A 24,235-nucleotide genomic window follows, 5' to 3' on the forward strand; every position below is an offset into this window, starting at 1 on the left:
TTTTTCTCTCCTTCTGTCTCCCCCTACCCACTTGATTTCTGGCTATGTCTATGCAATAAAGATAATTTAAAAATTAAAAGGAAGCCAGGCAGTAGAACACCTGGATGGACACACACATAACCATGCACAGGTTAGAGTCCCAGCTCTCTAGCTGCAGGGAGGAGGCTTCATAAACAGTGAAGTTAGACTACAGGTGTCTTTTCTCTCCCTATCTTACCCTTCCTTCTCAATCTCTCTTACCTATCAGAAAAAAAAAAAAGCAGGCGAGGGGTTTTAATAGATTCGTAGTGCTGGCACAAAATCCCATCAATAACTCTGATGGCAGTAAATAAAAGGGGGGGTCAGCAGTAGCACAGCAGCTTAACCGCACATGGCGCAAAGCACAAGGACCGGTGTAGGGATTCTGGTTTTAGCCCCCGGTTCCCCACCTGCAGGGGGGTTGCTTCACAAGCGGTGAAACAGGTCTGCAGGTGTCTTATCTTTCTCTTCCCACATTCCCCTCCTCTCTCCATTTCTCTCTGTCCTATCCAACAATGACAATAACAACAACAACAGCCACAACAATGATAGACAACAGGGCAAAAAAAGAGAAAAATGGCCTCCAAGAGCAATGGATTCACAGTGCAGGCACTGAACCCAGCAATAACCCTGAGGCGCAAAAACAAACTGACAAAAAAAAAAATAATTATAATAATTTTTTAAAAGCCAGAAATGGAGAGGGATAGGGAGACAAAGAGACACCTATAGTTCTGCTTCACCACTCACAAAGGTTTCGGATTGCGGAGGACAGGGGATGGGTGGGTGGAAACCTGGGTGCTTGTGCACTATAATGTGTGCACTCAGCCAGGTGTGCCACTGCTCAGCCCCCAAAAAGGATTTTTTTTGTTGTTGTTGTTCTTTCTAATAGATAGATAGATCTATTTCTGATAGATCTATAGATAGATCTATAGATCTATCTATAGATAGATCTATTTCTGATAGATCTGTTTCTGATAGATAACAGAACTACTATTTGGATTAATCTTACGATTCACATAACAGTGCTCTGGGCTGCAATTTTGAAATAGTTACAACATGAAGGTGAGAAATACTCCCAAACAATTTAGATTTTATTATTGGATTGAGACAGAAGAAGATTATGGAGGAGATAGGGAGAGAGACAGAGAGACACCTGCAGCCCTGCTTCACCACTTGTGAAGCTTCCTCCTGCAGATGGGGATCATGGGCTTGAATCTGGGTCCTTATAAACTATAATGTGTGTGCTTAACTAAATGTGCCACCTCCTGGTCCCCCCTTGTTTATCTGTAATACACAATCATGCCCATTTGTTAATATTGACTATGATTACTCTTAGAAAATTTATTTTAGTTAATTGGACTCACATATTATACTAGGGACACCACAGTATATTAATTATAAACCCAAAATTAAATAGGAAAAATACTATTTGGTCAAATGATTCTGCTATATTAAAAAAAGGAAAAAAAAACTAGGGAGGGGCAGGTGGTAGCACAACAGGGTAAGCACACATGGTGCAAAGCACAGGGACCAGATTAATGTTCCAGGTTAGAGGTGCCTCCCCTAACCCCCACTCCCACCTGCAAGGGTGTCGCTTGTCTGCAGGTGTCTTTATCTCCCCATCTTCCCCTCCTTTCTCCATTTCTCTCTGTCCTATCTAACAATGACATCAATAACAACAATAATAACTACTACAATATAAAACAACAAGGGCAACAAAATGGGAAATAAAAAAAAAAGTAAAATGTTGAGTTCGAGGGGGTTGGGCAGTAGCACAGCAGATTAAGCGCATGTGGAGCAAGGCACAAAGACCAGCAGAAGGATCCCGGTTTGAACCCCCAGTTCCCCTCCTACAGGGGAGTCACTTCACAGGCAGTGAAGCAGGTCTGCAGGTGTCTATCTTTCTCTCCCCCTCTGTCTTCCCCTCCTCTCTCCATTTCTCTCTGTCCTATCCAACAACGAAGGACATCAACAACAATAGTAACCACAACAAGGCTACAACAAGATCAACAAAAGGGGAAAAATAAAATGCTTCCAGGAGCAGTGGATTTATGGTGCAGGCACTGAGCCCCAGCAATAACCCTGGAGGCAAAAAAAAATAAAATGTTGAATTCACCTTCTTCACCTCATCTTGGAATGAGCTTGAAGGAATCATGTTAAGTGAGATCAGCCAGAAAGAGAAGGGTAAGTATGGGATGATCTCACTCATAGGCAAGCTGAAAAATAAGAACAGAAGGGAAAACACAAAGCAGAACTTGGACTGGGTTTGGTGTATTGCACCAAAATAAAAAAAATGCAGGGCTGGGGGAGAGGGTTCAGGTCCTACAACATGATGGCAGAGAACCTAGTGGGCGTTGAATTGATGTGGAAAACTTGAACAGTCACACATGTACAGACTACTGTATTTTGCTGTTGACTTTTAACCATTAATCCTACCATAAAGAAATAAAAGGGGGAGGGGTTGGGCGGTAGTGCAGCAGGGTAAGCGCATGTGACCATGAAGCGCAAGGGGCGGAGTAAGGATCCTGCCTCCAGCCCCTGGCTCCTGGCTCCCCACCTGAAGGGAGTCACTTGACAGGCAGTAAAGCAGGTCTACAGGTGTCTTTCTCTCCCCCTCTGTCCTCCCAACCTCTCTCCATTTCTCTCTGTCCTATCCAACAACAATGATATCAACAACAACAACAATAACTACAATAGTAAAATAACAAGGGCAAAAAAAGGGATAAATAAAAAAATAAAAAGATAATCATGTAGTTAAAAAAAAAAAAAGGGAGTCAGGCGATTGCGCAGAGGATTAAGAGCACATGGCGCAAAGCGCAAGGATCGGTGCAGGGATCCCAGTTCCAGCTCCCGGTTCCCCACCTGCAGGGGATCGATTCACAAGCGGGTCTGCAGGTGTCTATCTTTCTCTCCCCCTCTTGGTCTTCTCCTCTCTCCATTTCTCTCTGTCCTATCCAACAATGATGACATCAATAACAACAATAACTACAACAATGAAAAACAACAATGGCAACAAAAGGGGAAAATAAATAATAATAAAAAAAAAAGACACACCACAATGTACTAAAATGAAGAATGCCAAAATGCTAGTACTACAGTGGAAATTACTGTGGAAATAATGTTATGCTGGGATGGACAGTAAGAGAAGCACTTTTTTCCTTACTTTTATTTCTTCAGTTTTTTTCTTCTTTTTTTTAAAAAAAATTATTTTAATCAGATGGAGAGATATTCCTCTGGTTTATGGTGGTGCTGAGGATTGAACATGGAAGCTCAGAGCCTCAGGCAGAATAAAAGTCCTTTTGCATAACCATTATGCTATCTATCTCTTTCAACAATGGGCATGCATCACATTAATCCACTGATTCATTTATTACTTTAAGGTTGTTGTTGTTTTTTTGTTTTTTTTTTTAGAAAGATAGTAAGAGAGAGAAAGAACCAGACATCACTCTGGTACATGTGCTGCCGGGGGTCAAACTTGGGACCTTATGCCACTTCCCGGACCACCTTTAAGGTATTATTCATTTATTTTTCCTTTTGTTGCCCTTTTTGTAGTTATTATTGTTATTTGTAGTTATTATTGTATTGGAGAGAGGAGGGGAAGACAGATAGGGGGAGAGAGAAAGATAGAAACCTGCAGATCTGCTTCACTGCTTGTGAAGTAACTCCCCTGTAGGTAGGGAGTTGGGGTCTCGAACTGTGACAACAGAGACTCTGCAGACTCGGTGTGAAGTGTTATGCACAACTCTAGTTGCTTTGAGCAAAACCCAAGAGAAACAGTTTTTTGACTTAAAGCACAGAGAATCCTCAAAGGCTGTTTGCCCTTCATTCTTTTTTTTTCCCTCCAGGGTTATTGCTGGGGCTTCGTGCCTGCACTACAAATCCACTGGTCCTGGAGGCCACCTTTTCCCTTTTGTTGTCCTTGTTGTTTATCAGTGTAGTTATTATTGTTGTTGTTATTGATATCGTCACTGTTGGATAGGACAGAGAAATGGAGAGAGAAAGGGAACACAGAGAGTGGTAGAGAAAGATAGACACCTGTACACCTGCTTCACTGCTTGTAAAGTGGCCCCCTGCAGGTGGGGAGCCTGAAGCTCAAACAAGGATCCTTATGCCGGCCCTTGCGCTTGGTGCCAGTGCGCTTAACCCGCTGCACTACCACTCAGCCCCCACTTTAAGGTAGTTTATAAAATAATCTATATTGTGAACTGGAAAGTGGCACAAGTAAGCACTGGACTCTCAAGCATGAGGTCCTGAGTTTAATCCCCAGCAGCCTGTGTACCAGAGTGATGTCTGGTTCTTTCTCATTAATGAATACATAAAATCTTTAAAATATAATAATAAAATAAAATAATTTAAACAATATATGGTAAGTTACTAAATAGGAATGAGAAATTTCTCTCTATAAGAGACCAAATAAGATTTTGTGGGTTTTTACACAAACTAGCTACACAATTTTTTTTTTTCTCCCAACAAGTCTTTACATTTGTACAGCCCCACCACTCCCAGTTGATTTCTCTCCCACATTTCATTATCAGACTGAAACAGGGGAAGGGGCTAGGTGATGGCAACCCTGGTTGAGTGCACCTGTTATAATGCACAAGGAGCAGGGTTCAAGTCCCCGGTTCCCACTCACAGGGAGAAAGCTTCATGAGTGATGAAGCAGGTATCACTCTGTCTCTCTTCTCTATCTTCTTCTCCTTCACTCTCCATTTCTGACTAACTCTTATCCAATAAATTTAAAAAAAGACACAGAGGAAGAAAGGCAAAGAGGAAGAGGCAGAAAGGTATACCACAGGAGTCGGGCAGTAGTGCAGTGGGTTAAGCGCACTTGGGGTAAAGCCCAAGGACTGGTGTAAGAATCCTGGTTCGAGCCTGGTTCACAATGGTGAAGCAGGTCTGCAGGTGTCTTTCCCTCCCCCTCTCTGTCTTCCCGCCCTCTCTCCACTTCTCTCTGTCCTGTCCAATAACAACTACAACAATAAAAACAAGGTCAACAAGAGGGAATAAATAAATAAATAAATAATTTTTAAAATTATTAAAAAAAAAAAAAGGTATACCACTTGAAGTTTCCCCTATGTAGGTACTCCACAGCTCAAGAGGGGGCACAGTAAGTCAAGTCTTGGACTCTCACAGCAAGTCCTGAATTCAACCCCAAGCATTACATATGCCAGAATGATAACTCTGCACTCTTCTCTATCATTAATAAAATAAGGGAGCCGGGCGGTAGTGCAGCAGGTTAGGCACACGTGGCACAAAGCACAAGGACCAGTGGAAGGATCCTGGTTCGAGCCCCCAGCTCCCCACCTGCAGGGGAGTCGCTTCACGGGCAGTGAAGCGCATCTGCAGGTGTCCTTCTCTCCCCGTCTTCCCCTCCTCTCTCCATTTCTCTGTCCTATCCAACAACGACGACATCAAGAACAATAATAACTACTACAAAAATAAAAACAAGGGCAACAAAAAGGAAATAAATGACCTAAAGGGGAAATATATATATTATATATATATGGTATATATAGAAGCATATATATACATATGATATATATATATATATATATATGTATATATATGATATGAGATGTATATATCATACTCAGATGATGACAATCCCCAATGAATATAGCCTGTTAGGTGGCACAAGTGTATGGTGTGTTAGATTCTTTAGCATGAGAACCTGAGTTCAATCTCCAAAAGCACGTGACAAAATGATGCTCTGATTCTCTCATAAACAAATAAACAGATGATTAAAAGGGGAAAAAAAAATCCCTAATGCTAATCTTTGATGCTCTGTAACTAAGATTAGTTTAAGTTTTATTTATTGACTTTCTAATTTGATGTACGTCATTAACATCTCAACATTCCAGATTATATTCACAGATGTCATCTCTTCATTGTCTACCTCTAATATTTCAAATTTGCTTTAATAAAAGTTGGGCAGTTGCCATAAAACTATTTCAAATGATAAGCATGGCAATAATTTAACATGCAAACAAGAATAAAATTTACAAATCTAGAGAAACAATCCACTATATGATCTGTAGAGGACTACCTTAGAAAAATCCTGCTTTGTTAATTTTTTTTTTTTGGTTTCTTTATTGGGGTATTAATGGTTTACAGTTAACAACAAAATATAATAGTCTGTACATGTGTAACAATACTCAGTTTTCTACATAACAATTCAATCCCCACTAGGTTCTCCTCTGCCACCATGCTGCAGGACCTGGGTTCGAGGCCCCAGTGAAGCAGTGCTGCAGGTGTCTGTCTCTCTCTATCTCCCCTCCTCCTCTCAATTTCTGGCTGTCTCTATCCAATAAATAAAGATGATAATTTTTTTTTAATATATAAAAAACAAAAATACACAAACAAGCTCAGAATGGAAATTAAGATATAGCCAACTACCATAGAGAAGCATGGTTTGTTTGCTTTTGCCAGTACCTTTGTCCTTTTTGAAATCCAGAGCATCTTGTTTATCTGTGACAATTTCCTTCATGTTAACAACACTTCCGTGGATTAGTTGACGAAGTATTTTAATTTCTCGGATAGCTGTAATCGGGAAGCCCTCTTTTTCATTGTCAAGTCTCACCTTCTTCAAAGCCACAAGCTCCCCTATTAGAATAAATTAAAACATTATCATCATTAGTACTTTTTAAAATTTTTTTTATTTATTCCCTTTTGTTGCTCTATCATTAGTACTTTTGGCTAACAATATGAACCAGCTAAAATAACTTTTTGCTTTTGTTCTAGAAAAAAAAGACATGTCCAATTAATGCATCATACATCACACCTTTTTAACCTTGTTTGGGCTTTCTCCTTTCCTTTTATTTTATTTTCTTTTTTTGCAGCCAGGGTTCCTCTGTGACTTTGTTTCTATGTCTATGTGGTTCCACCACTATTAGGTAGTTTTTTTTTTTTTTTGTGTGTGTGTGTGTATGTGTGTGTTCACCACTTCACCACTCGAAAAGCTTTCCTCCTGCAGGTCAGGACCGTGGGCTTGAACCTGGGTCCTTGTGCATTGTAATATGTGTACTCAACCAGGTGGTGTGCCACCACCGGCCCCAAAGTTTTTTTTACTATGTCCTTTTGTTGATTGTTTTTGAGAACTGAATTTTTTAAATTCAGTATTCCATTAGGTCTGAAAATTTTGGAATATTAAAATATACCAGGTAGTTCATCAATAGTGTCCTTACTTTGCTATGTGTTTGACCTATGTGTTTGTATCTGACTCCAACAAACTAGAGAAGATTTTGGAGTCATAGTGTCTCTACTTCTTAATAAAAATAAATAAATTATTAAATAATAGTAATAACTCAACCAAGAACAGCAAATTCCGAGTGGGAAAGGGGGATGGACTAAGTGGTGGCACAGCTGGTTGCGCATACATGTTACAATGCACAAGCACCTAGGTTCAAGCCCCCAGTCCTCATCTAAAGGGGGAATGCTCTGCAAGTGGTGAAGCAGTGCTGAAGTATCTGTTTCTTTCCCTCTCAATCTACCCCTTAACTCTCAATTTCTAGCTGTCTCTATCAAATAAACATTAAAAAAAAAAAGTGAAGACAGAGGTAATCTGACAATCATGCTAAGTCAACTGCCATGTGCACAGTCCACCTTGGAGCCACAGTACCACACAGGAAGGACCTGTTATTGGAGGAATTCACAATGTTATCCTGGGTCTGTCGACGACCCCTGCCCATAATGAAAATGCAGTCTATAGCAGAGAAATTGCAGAGTCCCCATCTCTGTAAAAAATATATCAGGCTAGAAATAGTTCCACTCAGTAGTGCACATACTTTGCTATGTATCAGGCCCTGGGTAAGCCCCACAGAAGATTAAATGGTACTCTGCTGTCTTGTCTCTCCTTTTTACCTCTATCTCTAAGAGAAGGGGGGGCAGGCGGTGGCACGCTTGGCTAAGTGCTCACATTACAGTGTGCAAGGACCTGGGTTTAAGCCCCAGTCCCGACCTGCAGGGAGAAAGCTTCACAAGTGGTAAAGAAGGGCTGCAGGTTTCTCTCTGTCTCTCTCCCTTTCTACCTCCCCCTCTCCCCTCCATTTCTGTCTCTATCCAATAATAAATAAATATCTTTGAAAAAAATTTTCAAAAGAGAAAAAACAAACAAAAAAAAGACTTGGGCAGAGTAGGCTGTTTAATGATGTCACACATAGCCAGTGCATTGTGTTCAGTTCCCAGCAAAGACTGGGAAAAAACAATGATATGCATAGCTATAATTCATTAACTTCACTTTATCTTTAAGGACTTTTTTTTTAAACAAAGAGCAATCTACAAACTTTTATCCACTCAAATTCCTAAACAGGCTAGTTTTAAAACACAAAGGAGAATAAAAAAGAATTTGTTTTCTAAGAGACAAAGCAATAGAAAGAACACCAAATCTTCCTTTAATGTGGTGGGGCCCACGCTTGAACATAGGCCTCACATACACATGACAAAGCAGCAATCTATCCACGTGGGCTATTTCAACAGCCCAAGAAGTTAAAAAAAAAAAAAAAAAAGTAATGAGTGGTCCAGGAGGTGTCACAATGGATAAAGCACTGAACTCTCAAGCATGAGGACATGAGTTCAATCCCCTAAATTACATGTACCAATGTACCAGAATATCTCTCTCTCCTATCTTTTCTCATAAATAAATGTTTTAAAAAAGGAAATGTTTTTTAAAAGAACTTAAAAAATAAAGACAAAATGTATTTTTTTAAAAAAGTAATGACTATATCCACTAATGCTTTTGAAATTTTTAGTCTACCAAAGAAAAACTCAAAATCTCTTTTGTTAAATCCACTCAAGGCATTAGCATTACTAGATTATCTTCCTGATACAAATTTAAAAAAAAATACATAAAACTCTGCAGCAGTATTTACCAGTGTCTTTGTCCTTGGCTTTATATACTTGGCCATAGGTTCCCTCTCCTATAATTCCAATAATGTCAAACTTGTCCACACAGCGCTTTCCCCAGTCACTTTCTGTTTGTCTTCTTTCTCCATAACGAGGACAACAAATTCTAAAAATAGGCAAAGGAAAAGGAAAAACAAGTTACTTTTAAGAAATACACTAAAGGAAATAATTTTTTTATGATGCTGTCTCTAGCTCCTGAGCCTGATTGTTTTATTAAAAAAGGTATGAATCAGTAGCCAGAGATTAGAGAAGTACTGCTCAAAAAACAAAGAAAGAACATAGAAAAAACTGTGAAAAGAGGCGGGCAGGCGGTGGCGCAACTGGTTAAGCACACACATTGAAGTGCACAAGAACCCAAGTTCAAGGCCCTGGTCCCCATCTGCCGAGAGAAAGCTTCACGAGCAGTGAAGCAGTGCTGCAGGTGTCTCTCTGTCTCCCTCTATCTCCCGCCTTCACAGCTTCTCTCTGTCAATATCCAATAATAAATAAAGAAATAAAGAAATATTAAAATTAAAAAAAAAAACATGGGAAAGAAATATGGGGCCAGGTTGGTGCTCATCTTATATGCATGAGTTAATAGCCTTGATTGTGAACATCACATGAGAGCACAAGGAGATAAAATACTGATGTTGGAGTGGTGCTGTGTTTCCCCATCACCATTGCTCATCTCCCGTTTATTCTAAATATTTAAGAAAAAAAAAGTAGATGAGTGATAACGCAGATGCATGAATCTGGATTCAGTCACTGGTACTTCAATGAAAAAGGCAGGCATAAAATGATATAGAAATTAATAATTTTAAGTCTCAAAGAAAACTCAGTATACTCAGTAAAGCACACACATTACCATGAGCAAATGCCTGAGTGCAAACCCCTACCCCCACTGATAAGGGGAACCTTAATGAGGAGTGGAGCAGTCTCTCTCAACTATCAATATAAAGAAACAAGGAAGGGGGACCCGGCAGTAACACACTGGATGGTGGCGCGCTGGATTAAGCACATATATGAAGGCAAAGGATCCAAACAAGGATACTGGTTTGAGCCCCCTGGTTCCCCACCTGCAGGTCGCTTCACAAGTCATGAAGCAGGTCTGCAAGTGTCTCTCTGTCTCTCTCCCTCTATCTTCCCCTCTCTTCTCAATTTCTCTCTGTCCTATCCAAAACAAACAAGCAAACAAATAATAGCCTCCAAGAGCAGAGGATTTGCAGCGCAGGCAATAACCCAGGAAGCAAAAATAAACAAACAAATGGAGAGGATGAGGCCACCAGGTACAATAGAAATAGTGTAGTCACTCAGCCCCAGTGATAACTCTGGTGCCCCCAACCCCCAAGAAAGAATGTTAAATATAATCATAATTTAAAAACTTGCAATAATGGGACCGGGTGGTGGCAAACGTGGTTGAGTGAATGTTTCAATGTTTAAGGAACCAGGTTCAAACACTTGGTCTCCACCTGCAGGGGGAAAACTTCACATGTGGTGAAGAGTATTGCAGGTGTCTCTCTTTCTTTCTCCCTATCACCCCCTTTCCTCTTGATGTCTGGCCATCTCTATCCAATAAATAAGTAAACATAAGTTGCAGTAGCTAAGATACCAGTTACTTTATTTCACTACCCCAGAGACAGTGTGGCAGACTTAGTGAGCAGGAGGTACTAAGTTCACTCACTGGCACCACAGATGCTAGACTGATGCTCCTCTCAATTTCTATCTTTATCTACTAATAAATAATCTTTTTAAAAAAGTTGTAGTTGTAGACTGGGTGATGGTGTATCAGCGCATTAAACTTGTAAGCACTAGCACTGACTATGCCAGATTGGTGTTATGGTTCTTTCTCCCTGTCTCATTAAAGAATATATTGGAGGCTGGGTGGTGGCGCACCTGGTTGAGAGCACATGTTGCAATGCTAAAGGACACGGGTTTGAGCCCCCAGTCCCCACCTGCAGGGGAAAGCTTTGCTGCAGTGGTGAAGCAGTGCTGCAGGTGCCTCTCTGTCTCCCTCTCTGTCTCCTTCCTCTCGACTTCTGGCTATCTCTATTCAATAAATAAAGAAATTTAAATGGTACAGGATGTGGTGCAGTGATAAAGCTTTGGACTCACAAGCAGGAGGTCCTGAGTTCAATTCCTGGCAGCACATGAGCCAGAGTGATATCTGGCTCTTTCTCTCTCCTCTTAGCTTTCTCATTAATAAGTAAATAAACTTTTTTTTTTTTTGCTGAGCTAAACTCAGTAAATAAAATCTTTTAAAAAGAAAAAATTTAAAAATGTATCACCTTTAAGAAGAAGAAAAAAGAGAATATATTGTGGTCCTGGAGGAGGTGGAGTGGGTATGGCATTAGACTCTCAAACATAAGGTCGTGGGTTCAATTCCCAGCAGCACATGTACCAAAGCGATGTCTAGTCTTTCTTTTTCACCTATCATTTCTCATGAATAAACAAAATTTAAAAAAAAAAAGAATGTATTTAAGGGGACAGTATAGTGGCACACCCAATTAAGCACACAGTACTAAGCACAAGGACCTGAGTTTGAGCCCCCAACTTTGCACCTGCAGTGAGGACACTTCATGAGCAATGAGGCAGAACTGCAGATCTCTATTTTCCACTCACCCTATTTCCTTCTCTCTCATTTTCTCTGTCCTATGCAATAAATTGGATAGATCCAGGAGAAATGGATTTGTAGTGCCAGCGGTAAACCCCAGCAATAACCCTGGAGGCATACATACATATATATATATATTTTTTTTTTTTAATATTTATTTACAGATATAATCAATCACTTTGCCCCTGCTGACTTCAGAATCTACACCTATGGGGGTCGGGCAGTAGCACAGCAGGCTAATTGCACATGGCGCAAAGTGCGAGGACCAGAGGAAGGATCCTGGTTCAAGCCCCCGGCTCCCCACCTGCAGGGGAGTTGCTTCACAGGTAGTGAAGCAGGTCTGCAGGTCTTTATCTTTCTCTCCCCCTCTTCTCTCCATATCTCTCTTTCCTATCCAACAACGAACGAAATCAAAAACAACAATAATAACCATAACAAGGCTACAACAAGGGCAACAAAAGGGGAGGGGAATAGCCTCCAGGAGCAGTGGATTCATGGTGCAGGCACTGAGCCCCAATAATAACCCTGGAGGCAAAAAAAAAAAAAAAGGATCTACACCTATATGGAGTCTCCATAGATAAGCAATAAATTAATTTTTAAAGAGCTTTTTAAAAAATATTTATTCCCTTTTGTTGCTCTTGCTGTTCTATTGTTGTTACTGATGTCGTTGTTGGATAGGACAGAGAGAAATGGAGAGAAGAGGGTAAGACAGAGAGGGGAAGAGAAAGACAGACACCTGCAGACCTGCTTCACCACTTGTGAATCGATTCCCCCTGCAGGTGGGGAGCCATGGGCTCGAACCGGGATCCTTCCGCTGATACTTGTGCTTTGCGCCAAGTGCACTTAGCCTGCTGCGCTACCACCCAACTCCCTAAATTAATTTTTTAATAAAAAGGACAACTGTAATTCTTTATTTTTATTTATTTATGTATTTACTCCCTTTTGTTGCCCTTGTTGTTTTATTGTTGTAGTTATTAATGTTGTTGTTATTGATGTTGTCGTTGGATAGGACAGAGAGAAATGGAGAGAGGAGGGGAAGACAGAGAGGGGGAGAGAAAGATACATACCTGCAGACCTGTTTTACCGCTTGTGAAGCGACTCCCCTGCAGGTGGGGAGAAGGGGATCCTTAAGCCAGTCCTTGGGCTTGGCGCCACGTGCACTTAACCCGGTACGCTACCGCCCAACTCCCTCTTTCTTTTTAAAAATGCAGCAACAAAGATACAGAGAGAAAAAGCAAACACTGCTCAGCTCTGAATTATGGTGGTACATGGAACTGAACCTGGGACTTTGGAGCTTCGGGTACAAAAACGCAGTGGATAGTGTTGGACCCTCAAGCTATGAGAGCCTGAGTTCCCCGGCAGCACATGTACCAGAGTGATGATGTCTGTTTTTTTTTTTTTTTCCTCTCTCTCTCTCCTCCTATCCCTCTCAATAATAAATAAATAATTTTTTTAAAAAAAATAAAGTGTATTTAAAAAAAAAGAGTCAGAATATCACTCTGGTATGTGGCATGCTGGGAAATGAATTTGGACCTTGCACTTAAAAGTCCTGCATTCTGGGGCCAGGCGGTGGCACACCTGGTTAAGCACACACATTACAGTGCACAAGGTTCTGGGTTCAAGCCTCTGGTCCCCAACTGCAGAGAGAAAACTTCATGAGTGGTGAAGCAGGGCTGCAGGTGTCTCTCTGTTTCTCTCCCGCACTATTTCCCCTTCCTCACACAACTTCTCTCTGTCTCTATTCAAAATAAATATTTAAAAAAAAAATTAAAAACAAGTCCTGCATTCTAACACCATCTGGCTGCTAAATAATTATTATTAATAAAAATTATTAATAATAATTATTATTAAAAGAGAAAAGTTAAAAAACAGATTAAAGACTCTACTACATTTATAGCAGAACGATTTAAATGATTTAGGAAAAAGTCCCACATGTATTAATTTTTCTATATACAATGTATATAGAATGTATATATATTGTATATACAATGTATATAGAATGTATATACAATGTATATAGAATTTTTCTATATACAATGTATATGTATATATTCTGTATACAATGTTTGATACATTCGGACTCATTTTTCCTTCTAAGTTTTTCTCATAGCTGGGCTGCACCACTCTGGTCTGAAGTGTTCAGATAGAATGAAAGGACAGCATAGCACCAAACCTTCCCCCCATATGGTGATGGTGGGGGGGGCAGGGTTAATCACTTAACAAAGCAGTTACCCACACTGGTAAGTGATCTGGCCAGCCTGATTTTAATAATCTAAATATATTTTTAATCCAAGGTTCACAAAAAAATTATTTATTTATTTGTTTAGCCTCCAGGATTATTGCTGAGGCTTGGTACCTACACCACGAGTCCACTGCTCCTGGGTGGCCATTTGTTTTCTATTCTGTTGTTGTTATTGTTGTTGTTAGATAAGACAGAGAGAAACAGAGAGAGGAGGGGAAGACAGAAAGGGGGAGAGAAAGGTAGACACCTAGAGGGGGAGAGAAAGACAGACACCTGCAGACCTGCTTCAGTACTTGTGAAGCAGCCCCTCAGCAGGTAAGGAGCCACGGGGGGGCTCAAACCAGGATCCTTAACCAGGCCTTGTGTTTTGCACTATGTGTGCTTAATCCAGTGTACCACATCTGACACCCAAATATTTATTAAAGAGAAATAGAAAGGTAGAGACAGATGAGAGCACAGCTCAGCTCTGGATAATGATAGTGTTGGGGATTTAACCTGGAACGTCAGAGGCTCAGGAACAAAATTTTTTCTTCCATTCTTTGCAAATAGTCAAATAGTACTATTTGTGCTTAACCAGGAGCCCCAGTCCAGTACTCTAAATATTATAAAAATCATAGGATATAAAGGGATCAGTGATAGTAGTACATTCAAATTTGGGAGATTAGTGCTTTTCTAAACAAAAAAGTAAACAGAAGCCACAAAAATAAGTAATCTAGATTCTACTAATGTAGGGTGAGGGTAAGTAAAATAAATTCTACTAATGCAGGTGAATGGGTGTAGCAGAAAAGCATTTATCTATTAAAATAAAATAAAATTAAAAAAACACCCATCCAAAAAGATCTATGTACACATATGTTCTTAGCAGCACAATTTGTAATAGCCAAAACCTGGAAGCAACCCAGGTGTCCCAACAACAGATGAGTGGCTGAGCAAGTTGTGGTGTATATATATATATATATATATATATATATATATATATATATATATATATATATATATATATATATATGATGGAATACTATTGAGCTATAAAAAATGGTGACTTCACCGTTTTCAGCCAGTCTTGGATGGACCTTGAAAAATTCATGTTAAGTGAAGTCAGAAACAGAAGGATGAGTATGGGAGGATCTCACTCTCAGCCAGAAGTTGAAAAACAAGATCAGAAGAGAAAACACAAGTAGAACCTGAACTGGAATTGGTGTACTACACCAAAGTAAAAGACTCTGGGGTGGGTGGGTGCAGAGAATATAGATCCAAGAAGGATGACAGAGGACCTAGTGGGGGTAGTATTGTTATATGGGAAACTGGGGAATGTTGTGCATGTACAAACTATTGTATTTACTGTTGAATGTAAAACATTAGTGCCTCAATAAAGAAATTTAAAAAATAAATAAATAAAAATTTAAAAAAGACATCAAATTCATTCTTCTATACCACTGATATGAACTTTAGAAGAAAGTCTGGGTGAGGGTAGGTAGCATAATGGTTATGCAAGGAGACTCTCATGCCTGAGGCTACAAAGTCCCAGGGTCAATCCCCTGCACTACCATAAACCAGAGGTGAACAGTGCTCTTGTATAAAAATAAAAAAATAAATAAATAAAATAAAGTCTAGAGATTTAGGCCCAATGCTAAGAAAGCAAGCTATAATTAACCACATTCTTTGAAATACTCACTTTGGTCTCTTTTTATATGGTTGCTGAGGTGGTGTGATTGCCTTTGGTTCTGGAGAATCTGGAGGAGAGGGATCCCCACCAGGAAGCTCTGGAGGAAGAGGGAGGTCTGTGAGTAAATGACGAGTCCTTTGTTCCTTCTCTTTCTTTATAGGCTTTGAAGGCAGAGTTTCTTTTGGACTAAATAATAGAGAAGAAAAAGATCACAGTTACTTATAGGTCATGCCAATAAAACTTCTACAAAAATACACACACACTAAAATCTCCATTACCTTTGTACCACATTAACTACACATATAAGGTAAGGGCAGTGGCATACCTGGTTAAGCACATGTTACCATATGCAAGGACACAGGTTCAAGCCCACATTCCCCACTGCAGGGGGATGCTTTACAAGCGACGAAGCATGTCTGCAAGTGTCTATCTTTCTCCCTCTATCTCCCCCTGAACTCTCAATTTCTCTGTCCTATCAAATAAAAGACAGAGAGTTGGTTGGTTGGTTGGTTAGTTAGTTGTGGAGGAGGAGAGGAAAAGAGAAAGAAAGGATAAAGGAAAACAAAGCAAAGCAAGAACCAGCCAGCCACTGGGAGCAGTGGATCTATAGTACCAAGACCTAGCAATAACTTAGGGGTTGGAGAATGACCTAAAACAGAGCTGGCGTAGTATACAGAATACAAAGTGGTCACCTGAATCTTTCTATTGAATTACTGACACAGATATTGTAATCTGTAGTTAAGACTTTCTAACTGTTGAATGTAAAACATTAATTCCCCAATAAAGAAATAAATTAAAAAAAAAAAAAAAAAAAAAGACCTCCGTTTTCAGCCAATCTTGGGTGGACCTTGAAAAAATCATGTTGAGTAAAATAAGTCAGAAACAGAAGGATGAATATGGGATGATCTCACTCTCAGGCCGAAGTTGAAAAACAAGATTAAAAAAGAAAACACAAGTCAAACCAGAAATGGAATTGGAGTATTACACCAAAGTAAAAGACTCTGGGGTGGGTGGGTGGGGAGAATACAGGTCCATGAAAAATGATGAATGAAATAGTGGGAGTTGTATTGTTAAATGGGAATCTGGGGAATGTTATGCATGTACAAACTATTGTATTTACTATTGAATGTAAAGCATTAATTCCCCAATAAAGAAATAAATTATTAAAAAAAAAAAGACTTTCTACCCTGAGAACAAAGCCAAATACCAGAAAACTTATAAGTCAGGATATAACACAAAAAAAATGTTATAACTACCTTCTATGTTGAAGACATTCAGAAGAAAGAAATTTATAATGTTTCAAATACTAACATCAGTTTCAGTTTCTCATGACTTAGAAATAGATTTCTTAGGTGTGGAAAGAAAGCTTAATGGTTACATAGATTTACATGCCTGAGACTATAAAGTCCCAGGTTCAATCCCCCATACCACTTTAAGTCAAAGCTGAACAGTGTTCTGGTGAAAAGAAAAATAATAATTTATTCTTGGTTCTCCTTCACTAGATCAAAAATATCTTAATTCTTTAACCATCATTTTCTGCAAGATAAAGTCTTTCACGTTTATGCCTTTTTGTGTAACGTGGTTTATACTTTTGAGTTCAAGTATAGTTGGTTACTGTGAAAATGTACACTGTTTCTGAAATATCATTTTCAGAATGTTAATTTCCAGAAAGAATGTACGTTTAATAATAAAAAAAAAACTAAGTAAATAAAAAAAATAGATCTCAAATTCAACTTCAATAAGTTTCAATGCATCAAAACCTGAAATAACAGCCCATAATATCTAATAAAAGTGTAGGATACTCAGTGAAATATAACTCTACACATTACTGAGGACATACGGTAGATGCAGAATTAATATTGTGGAGCAGGTAGTAAGTCACTAGAGATTCAATACCAGTAAGTATTGTTCTACTTTTATATTAAGAATAGTTCCTGTGTAGGGGAGATAGCATAATGGTTATGCAAACAAACTCCCATACCTGAGGCTTGCAGGTCCCAGGTTTAATTGCCCACACCACCATAAGCCAGAGCTGAGTAGTATTCTGGTTTAAAAAAAAAAACTTCCTGATGGGGGGCAGTTGGAGGAATGCCTTGTTGAGCACACATTACAGTGCACAAGGATCCAAGATCAAGCTTCCAATCCCCACCTGTAGGGTGAAGCTTTCAAAAAAGGTGGAACAGCACTGCAGGTTTCTCTGTCTCTCCGTCCCCCCCCACCCCCAGCCTCCCAATTTCTCTGTCCTTATTCAAAGTGAATTTTTTTTAGATTTTATTTATTTATTGAGAAAGATAGGAGAAAGAACCAGACATAACTCTGGCACATGTGCTGCCAGGGATCGAACTCTGGACCTCATGCTTGAGAGTCCAAAGCTTTATCACTGCGCCACCTCCCGGACTACAGCACTATTCAAAGTACATTTTTAAAAAATTTTAATTAGAATACTTTCTGATTATCAATATATACTTGTAGACTAGGCTAAGTTGTGAAATTATACCCCTGAAATCATTAAGGTTTTTGTTTTTTATTTAGTTACTTGTTTTTTTTTATAATTTTAAAAAAATATTTATTTATTCCCTTTTGTTGCACTTGTTGAGTTAGTTACTTGTTAATGGGAGAGAGAACAAGAGTATAATTCTGGCACATCATTCTGGAATGCTGGGGATCAAAATCACAACTTCATGGTTGAGAGTCCAATGCTTTAACTAGTAAAATCGCTAATAAAGAAGGAGAAAAATATAAATTCATTTAAGAAAAAAACTGCCCAGCTTAAGGAAAATTCAAATTTTAAAATCTAGTTAAGTGGTCCAGGAAATGGAGCAGTGTCTTGAACATGAGGTCCTGAGTTTTGGCACATGTACCATTATGATGTCTAGTTCTTTCTCTGTCCTTTCTCATTAATAAATTAAAAAAAAAAAAAAATCTAATCACTTAGGATATACGGGAGACAACATAATGGTTATTAAAAAAAAAGTCTGGGTTGAAGAGACTGCATGAAATCCTTGAATTAAATTCTCATTATAAGAATTATGTTGCATGTACATCTGGATGATCACACAACTTACCATGTGCAAGGACCTGAGTTCAAATCACTATTTATTCTTCACCCACAGGATGAATTGTTCACAAGTGGTGAAGCTAGTCTGCAGGCATCTTTCTCTCTCCCTTTCTATATCCTCCTCTCCTCTCAATTTCTCTGTTCTCTTTCTCATTAATAAATAAAATATTGTATAAATTAATTAAATAAATAAAATAGGAACTGGGCTAACGCATACCCAGTTGAGAGCATGCAGAAGTACCTAGGTACCCAGTCTCCACATGCAGGGAAAGCTTCAGCAACACTGAAGCAGTGCTGTGGCTATCTGTCTCGCTCTCCTTCCCTCTCAATTTCTCTCTGACTCATCAATAAATAAATATGTAACTAAATAATTGTTCCAGCTTCAATACTCTACACCACCAGAAGCCAGAGCTGAACAGTGCTCTGGTAAAAAATAAAAAATGTAAAACAACAAGCGCAACTAAAGGGAATAAACATTAAAAAATATATATAAAATAAACAATTAACCATAATAATAGGGGCTGGGTCAGGGCACACCTGGTTGAGCACATTTATTAAAATGTGCAAGGACTTGGGAGTCGGGCGGTAGCACAGCAGGTTGAGCGCATGTGGCGCAAAGCGCAAGGACTGGTGTGAGGATCCCAGTTCAAGCCTCAGATCCCCACCTGTAGGGGAGTCATTTCATAGACAGTGAAACAGGTCTGCAGGTGTCTATCTTTCTCTCCCCCTCTCTGTCTTCCCCTCCTCTCTCCATTTCTCTGTCCTATTCAACGATAACATCAATAATAACTACAACAGTAAAACAACAAGGGCAACAAAAAAGGAAATAAATATAAAATGTGCAAGGACCCAGGTTTGAGTACCCGGATCCCCACCAGCAAGGAGAAAGCTTTGCAAGAAGTGAAGGAGGGCTGCAGGTGTCCCTCAGTCTGTCTCCCTCTCTACCTCCATCTATCCTCTCAATTTCTGGTTGTCTCTACCCAGTAAAGATATTTTTTTTAAAAAAAGAAGAAAAAGGGGCCAGGCAGTGGCACAGTGGATTAAGCACAAATGGCGCAAAGTGCATAGACCAGCATAAGGATCCTGGTTTAAGCCCACAGCTCCCCAACTGTAGGGGTGGCCTTCATAGGTGGTGAAGCAGGTCTGCAGGTGCCTATCGTTCTCTTCCCCTCCTCTCTCAATTTTTCTGTCCTAACCAACAATAAGCACAGCAGTAACAACAATAAACAAGAAGGGCAACAAAAGGAAAAAAATAGCCTCACAGCAGTGTATTCATGGTGCAGGTGTATTCATGAGTCCTAGTGATAATCCTGGAACCAAAAAAAAAAGAAGAAAAATAGGTGGCACACCTGGTTAAGTGCACGTTACAGTGCGTAAGCACCCAGGTCTGAGCCCCCAGTCCCCATCTGCAGGGAAAACTTTTGTGAGTGGTAGAGCAGTGCTGCAGGAGTCTGTCTCTCTCCCTATCACCCCTACTTCTCAATTTCTAGGTGCCTCTAACCAATAAGTAATAATTTTAAAAAAGGAAGAAAAGGGAGTCAGGTGGTAGCACAGAGGTTAAGCTCACGTTGCACAAAGCACGAGGACTGGCGTAAGGATCCCCACCAGGAGGGGATTTGCTTCAAAGGCAGTGAATCAGGTCTGCAGGTGTCGTTCTTTCCCCTTCTGTCTTCCCCTCCTCTCTCCATTTCTCTCTGTCCTATCCAACAATGACATCAATAATAACAACAATAACTATAACAAGGGCAACAAAAGGAAGTAAATAAATAAATATTTAAAAAGAGAAAAAAGGGGAGTTGGGCAGTAGCACAGTGGGTTAAGCGCATGTAGTGCAAAGTGCAAAGACTAGTGTAAGGCTCCCAGTTGAGCTCCCGGCTCCCCACCTGCAGGGGAGTCGCTTCACAGGAGGTGAAGCATGTCTGCAGGTGTCTCTATTTCTCTCCCCCTGTCTTCTCCTCTCTCTATCCTATATAACAACATCAATAACAACAATAATAACTACAACAATAAAGCAACAAGGGCAACAAAAGGGAATAAATATTAAGGAAAAAAAAGAAAAAAGAAAAATAAACAATAACTGTTAGAAACAGAGAAACTATCTGGTAGTTTTCTATTTATCTCTTTTCTTTTTTAATGACTTTTTTCTTTTATCTTTTCTTTTCCCTTTTTGTTTTTTATTTTCCCTTGTTATTTTCATTGTTGTTGTAGTTACTGTTGTCATTGATGTCATTATTGGATAGGAAAGAGAAATGGAGAGAGGCGGGGAAGACAGAGGGGGAGAGAAAGACACCTGCAGACCTGCTTCACCGCATGAAGTGACCCCCCTGCAGGTGGGAAGCCGGGGTCTCAAAGCAGGTCTCAGTCCTTGCGTCAGTCCTTGCGCTTCACGCCACAGCACTTAACCCATGAGCACGAATCTCTTTCATCTTTTTTTTTTTTTTTTTTAAACCAGAGCACTGCTCAGCTGTCTTATGGTGGAATGTGGGATGGAACCTGGGACTTGAGAGCTCCAGGCATGAAAGTTGCTTTGCATAACCATTATGCTATACCCCCACCCCTCTCTTTTATTTATTTATTTTTTTACAAGAGCACTGCTCAGCTCTGGCTTAAGGTGGTTCAGTGGATTGAACCTTTGACTTTGAAGCCTCAGACTTGAGAGTCTCTTTGCATAACAATTACGCTATCTATCCCTGCCCTCTTTTATCTTTTTTTATTATTACTGGATAGACAGAGAAAAATTAAGAAGTGTCAGAGAGACAGAGAGGGAAAAAGAAAGACCTTTAGCCCTGCTTCACTACTCATGAAGAAGTCCCCCTGCAGGTGAGGACCAGAGGCTTGAACCAGGTCACTGTGCACTGCAATGTGTGAGCTTAACCAGATATGCCACTAACTGGCCCTCTCTTTACTTATTTTCCTAAGGACACAATACCATGTTTTTGATTGCAGAGTAGTTTTTCATGAATATAATATCCCATAAATTCCTTATCCAGTCATCTGTTGATGGGCATTTAGATTATTCTTTGGAAAAATAAGAAATGAAAGACCAGATGGTTTCACTCATCTAGATACACATGAACATGGAGGAGAAAAAAAAAAAAAAAAAAAAAAAAAGCAAAGCGCCAAGAACCGGCATAAGGATCCTGGTTTGAACCCCCGGCTCCCCACCTGCAGGGGAGTCGCTTCACAGGTAGTGAAGCAGGTCTGCAGGTGTCTATCTTCCCTTCCTCTCTCCATTTCTCTCTATCCTATCCAACAACAACTATGACATCAACAACAACAATAACTACAAAAACAAAAAACAACAAGGGCAACAAAAGGGAATAAATAAAAAAAATTTAATTAAAAAAAAAGCAATCAAGCAAACTGTTTCTAAGGCTTGTGAGAACTATAGTGGTTATGTATGGGAGGCTGGAGGGTGGTGCAGTATAGAACTAACCACATTCTGTAATCATATAATCCTATAACCTACTATTAGCCACAAACATCCAAAAAAATAAAAATAAAAAGGGAGTCAGGCAGTAGCACAGTAGGTTAAGCGAACGTGGCGCAAAGCACAAGAACCGGCATAGGATCCCGGTTAGAGCCCCCAGCTCCCCACCTGCAGGGGAATCACTTCACAGGCGGTGAAGCAGGTCTGCAGGTGTCTATCTTTCTCTACCCTCTGTCTTCCCCTCCTCTCTCCATTTCTCTTTGTCCTATCTAACAATATGACATCAATAACTACAACAACAAAAGGGAAAATAAATAAATATAAATTTTAAAAAGAAACATGGAGGAAGAGAAGAAATAACATAGCACTCCTCTGCTGGGGATTGAACCCAAGGCTTCACACATGCTCTACTCAGTGCTGACTTATCCCCCTGCTCTGTTAATTAAAAGTTTAAAGAGAAGGCTAGGTAGTTCTTCTTCTAGCGTTTGCCCCTCTTCCGTAGCCAGTCAACGGCGTCAGGTTGAGCCTGATGTAAAATTTCGAGACCTCCTTTGAATCTGGAGAGGTGGCAGTCATTGACTATGTGGGTCATAGTCTGTCTGTAGCCGTAGGGGCAGTTTGAGTCGTCTCTGGCTCCCCAGCGATGGAACGGCAGTAATGTACTGGGTTAAGCACACATGATGTGAAGCCCAAGGACCAGTGCAAGGATCTGGGTTGAGCCCTGGCTTCCCACCTGCAAAGGAGTGCTTCACAGGCTATGAAGCAGGTCTACAGGTATGTCTATCTTTCTCTCCCCTTCTCTGTTGTCTCCTCCTCTCTCAATAACTCTGTCCTATCCAACAACAGCAGCAATAACAATAACAACAAAAAACAAAACAAAACAAAAAAATGAAAGAATGGCCATCTGCAGCAGTGGATACAAAATACAGGCACCTAGGCAGTGGATACACAGTACAGGATCCAAAGTCCCTGGTTCAATCCACTACACCATCATAGCCCAAAACTGAGCAGTGTGTTCAGGCAAAAAGAAATAAATATAAAAAAATAATAATATATATATATATATATGTATGTCTCTGTGTGTATGTGTGTGTGTGTGTGTGTGTGTGTGTATATATATATATATATATATATTTTTTTTTTTTTTTTTAAAGCCTGGGTACATAGCATAATGGTTATGTAGAGGCTTTTATGCCTAAGGCTCTAAATTCTCAGGTTCAATAACCCCCATCACTGTAAGCTAGAGCTGAGCACTGCTCTGGTGGTTAAAAAAAAAAAAAAAAATTAAGGGAGTCGGGTGGTAGCGCAGCAGGTTAAGCGCATGTGGTGCAAAATGCAAGGACCGGCTTTGGTTCAAGCCTCCAGCTCCACACCTGCAGGGGAGCCGCTTCACAAGTGGTGAAGCAGGTCTGCAGGTGTTTATGTTTCTCCCCGTCTTCCCCTCCTCCCTTGATTTCTATCTGTCCTATCTAACAACATCAATAACAACAACTACAACAAAAAGGAATAAATATTTTTTTTTTTAAATTTTAATCTAAAAAAAAAAAAACCTTAAAGATGAGTACAAGAGTTGATCTTTTCAAATGCAGGAGGGTTCACTACACATGGTGACCATGCAGCCCCAATTTATACTCCCAATACCACATCGGAGTGTCATGGCATCATGTGGCATCTGTCTTTCTGTCTCTCCAACGAATGAAATACAGCCATGGAGTAGTGAAATCATACATGTGTAGAAGTGCAATGCTCAGGGGCCGGGTGGTGGCGAAACTGATTGAGCGTACATGTTACCGTGCTCAAGGACTGAGGTTCATGTCCCGGTTTCCCACCTGCAAGGAGAAAGCTTTTCAAGTGGTGGAGCAAAGCTGCAGGTGTCTCTGTCTCTTTCCCTTCTATCACCCATTTCTCTCTCAATTTCTGGCTGTCTCTATGCAATTAACAAATAAAGATAAAAATAAATAAATAAATAAATAAATAAATAAATAAAAGTGCAATGCTCCAACACCTAGAAAATAAAGCTTCATTTGCTGGGTTTTTTTTCCCTCCACACCAGAGCACAGCTTAGCTCTGGCTTATGATGGTCCAGGGTATTGAACCTGGGACTTTGGAGCCTCAACATAAGTGTCTCTTTGCATAACCATTATGCTATTTACCCCGCCCATAAACTTTATTCTTTCACAGTGGAACTTAAAAAGTAAGTAAATAAGCTGGGGAGAAAGTATAATGAATATGCAAATTGCCTTAATACCTGAGGCTCTGAGCATACAGCTTCAATACCCAGCACCACAAAAAAACAAGAGCTGTGCAGTGCTCTGGTTTAAAAAACACAA

At 39.8% G+C, this 24,235-nt stretch overlaps 1 protein-coding gene across 4 annotated transcripts in view; it reads right to left on the reverse strand.

The window, feature by feature from the left end:
• The window catches only part of CDK12 (cyclin dependent kinase 12), a 105,036-nt gene that overhangs the window by 61,575 nt on the left and 19,226 nt on the right, over positions 1-24,235 (reverse strand). For all 4 annotated transcript variants that reach the window (XM_060203576.1, XM_060203575.1, XM_007530940.3 and 1 more), the window contains exons 3-5: positions 15,427-15,603; positions 8,886-9,025; positions 6,451-6,621 (exon numbers count right to left, since the gene is read on the reverse strand). In XM_060203576.1, coding sequence (XP_060059559.1) covers positions 6,451-6,621; positions 8,886-9,025; positions 15,427-15,603 — 488 coding nt within the window. The remainder of the gene's footprint in view (positions 1-6,450; positions 6,622-8,885; positions 9,026-15,426; positions 15,604-24,235) is intronic.

The sequence above is a fragment of the Erinaceus europaeus genome, chromosome 12 (assembly GCF_950295315.1).
Source record: "Erinaceus europaeus chromosome 12, mEriEur2.1, whole genome shotgun sequence".
NCBI classification, from domain to species: domain Eukaryota; kingdom Metazoa; phylum Chordata; class Mammalia; order Eulipotyphla; family Erinaceidae; genus Erinaceus; species Erinaceus europaeus.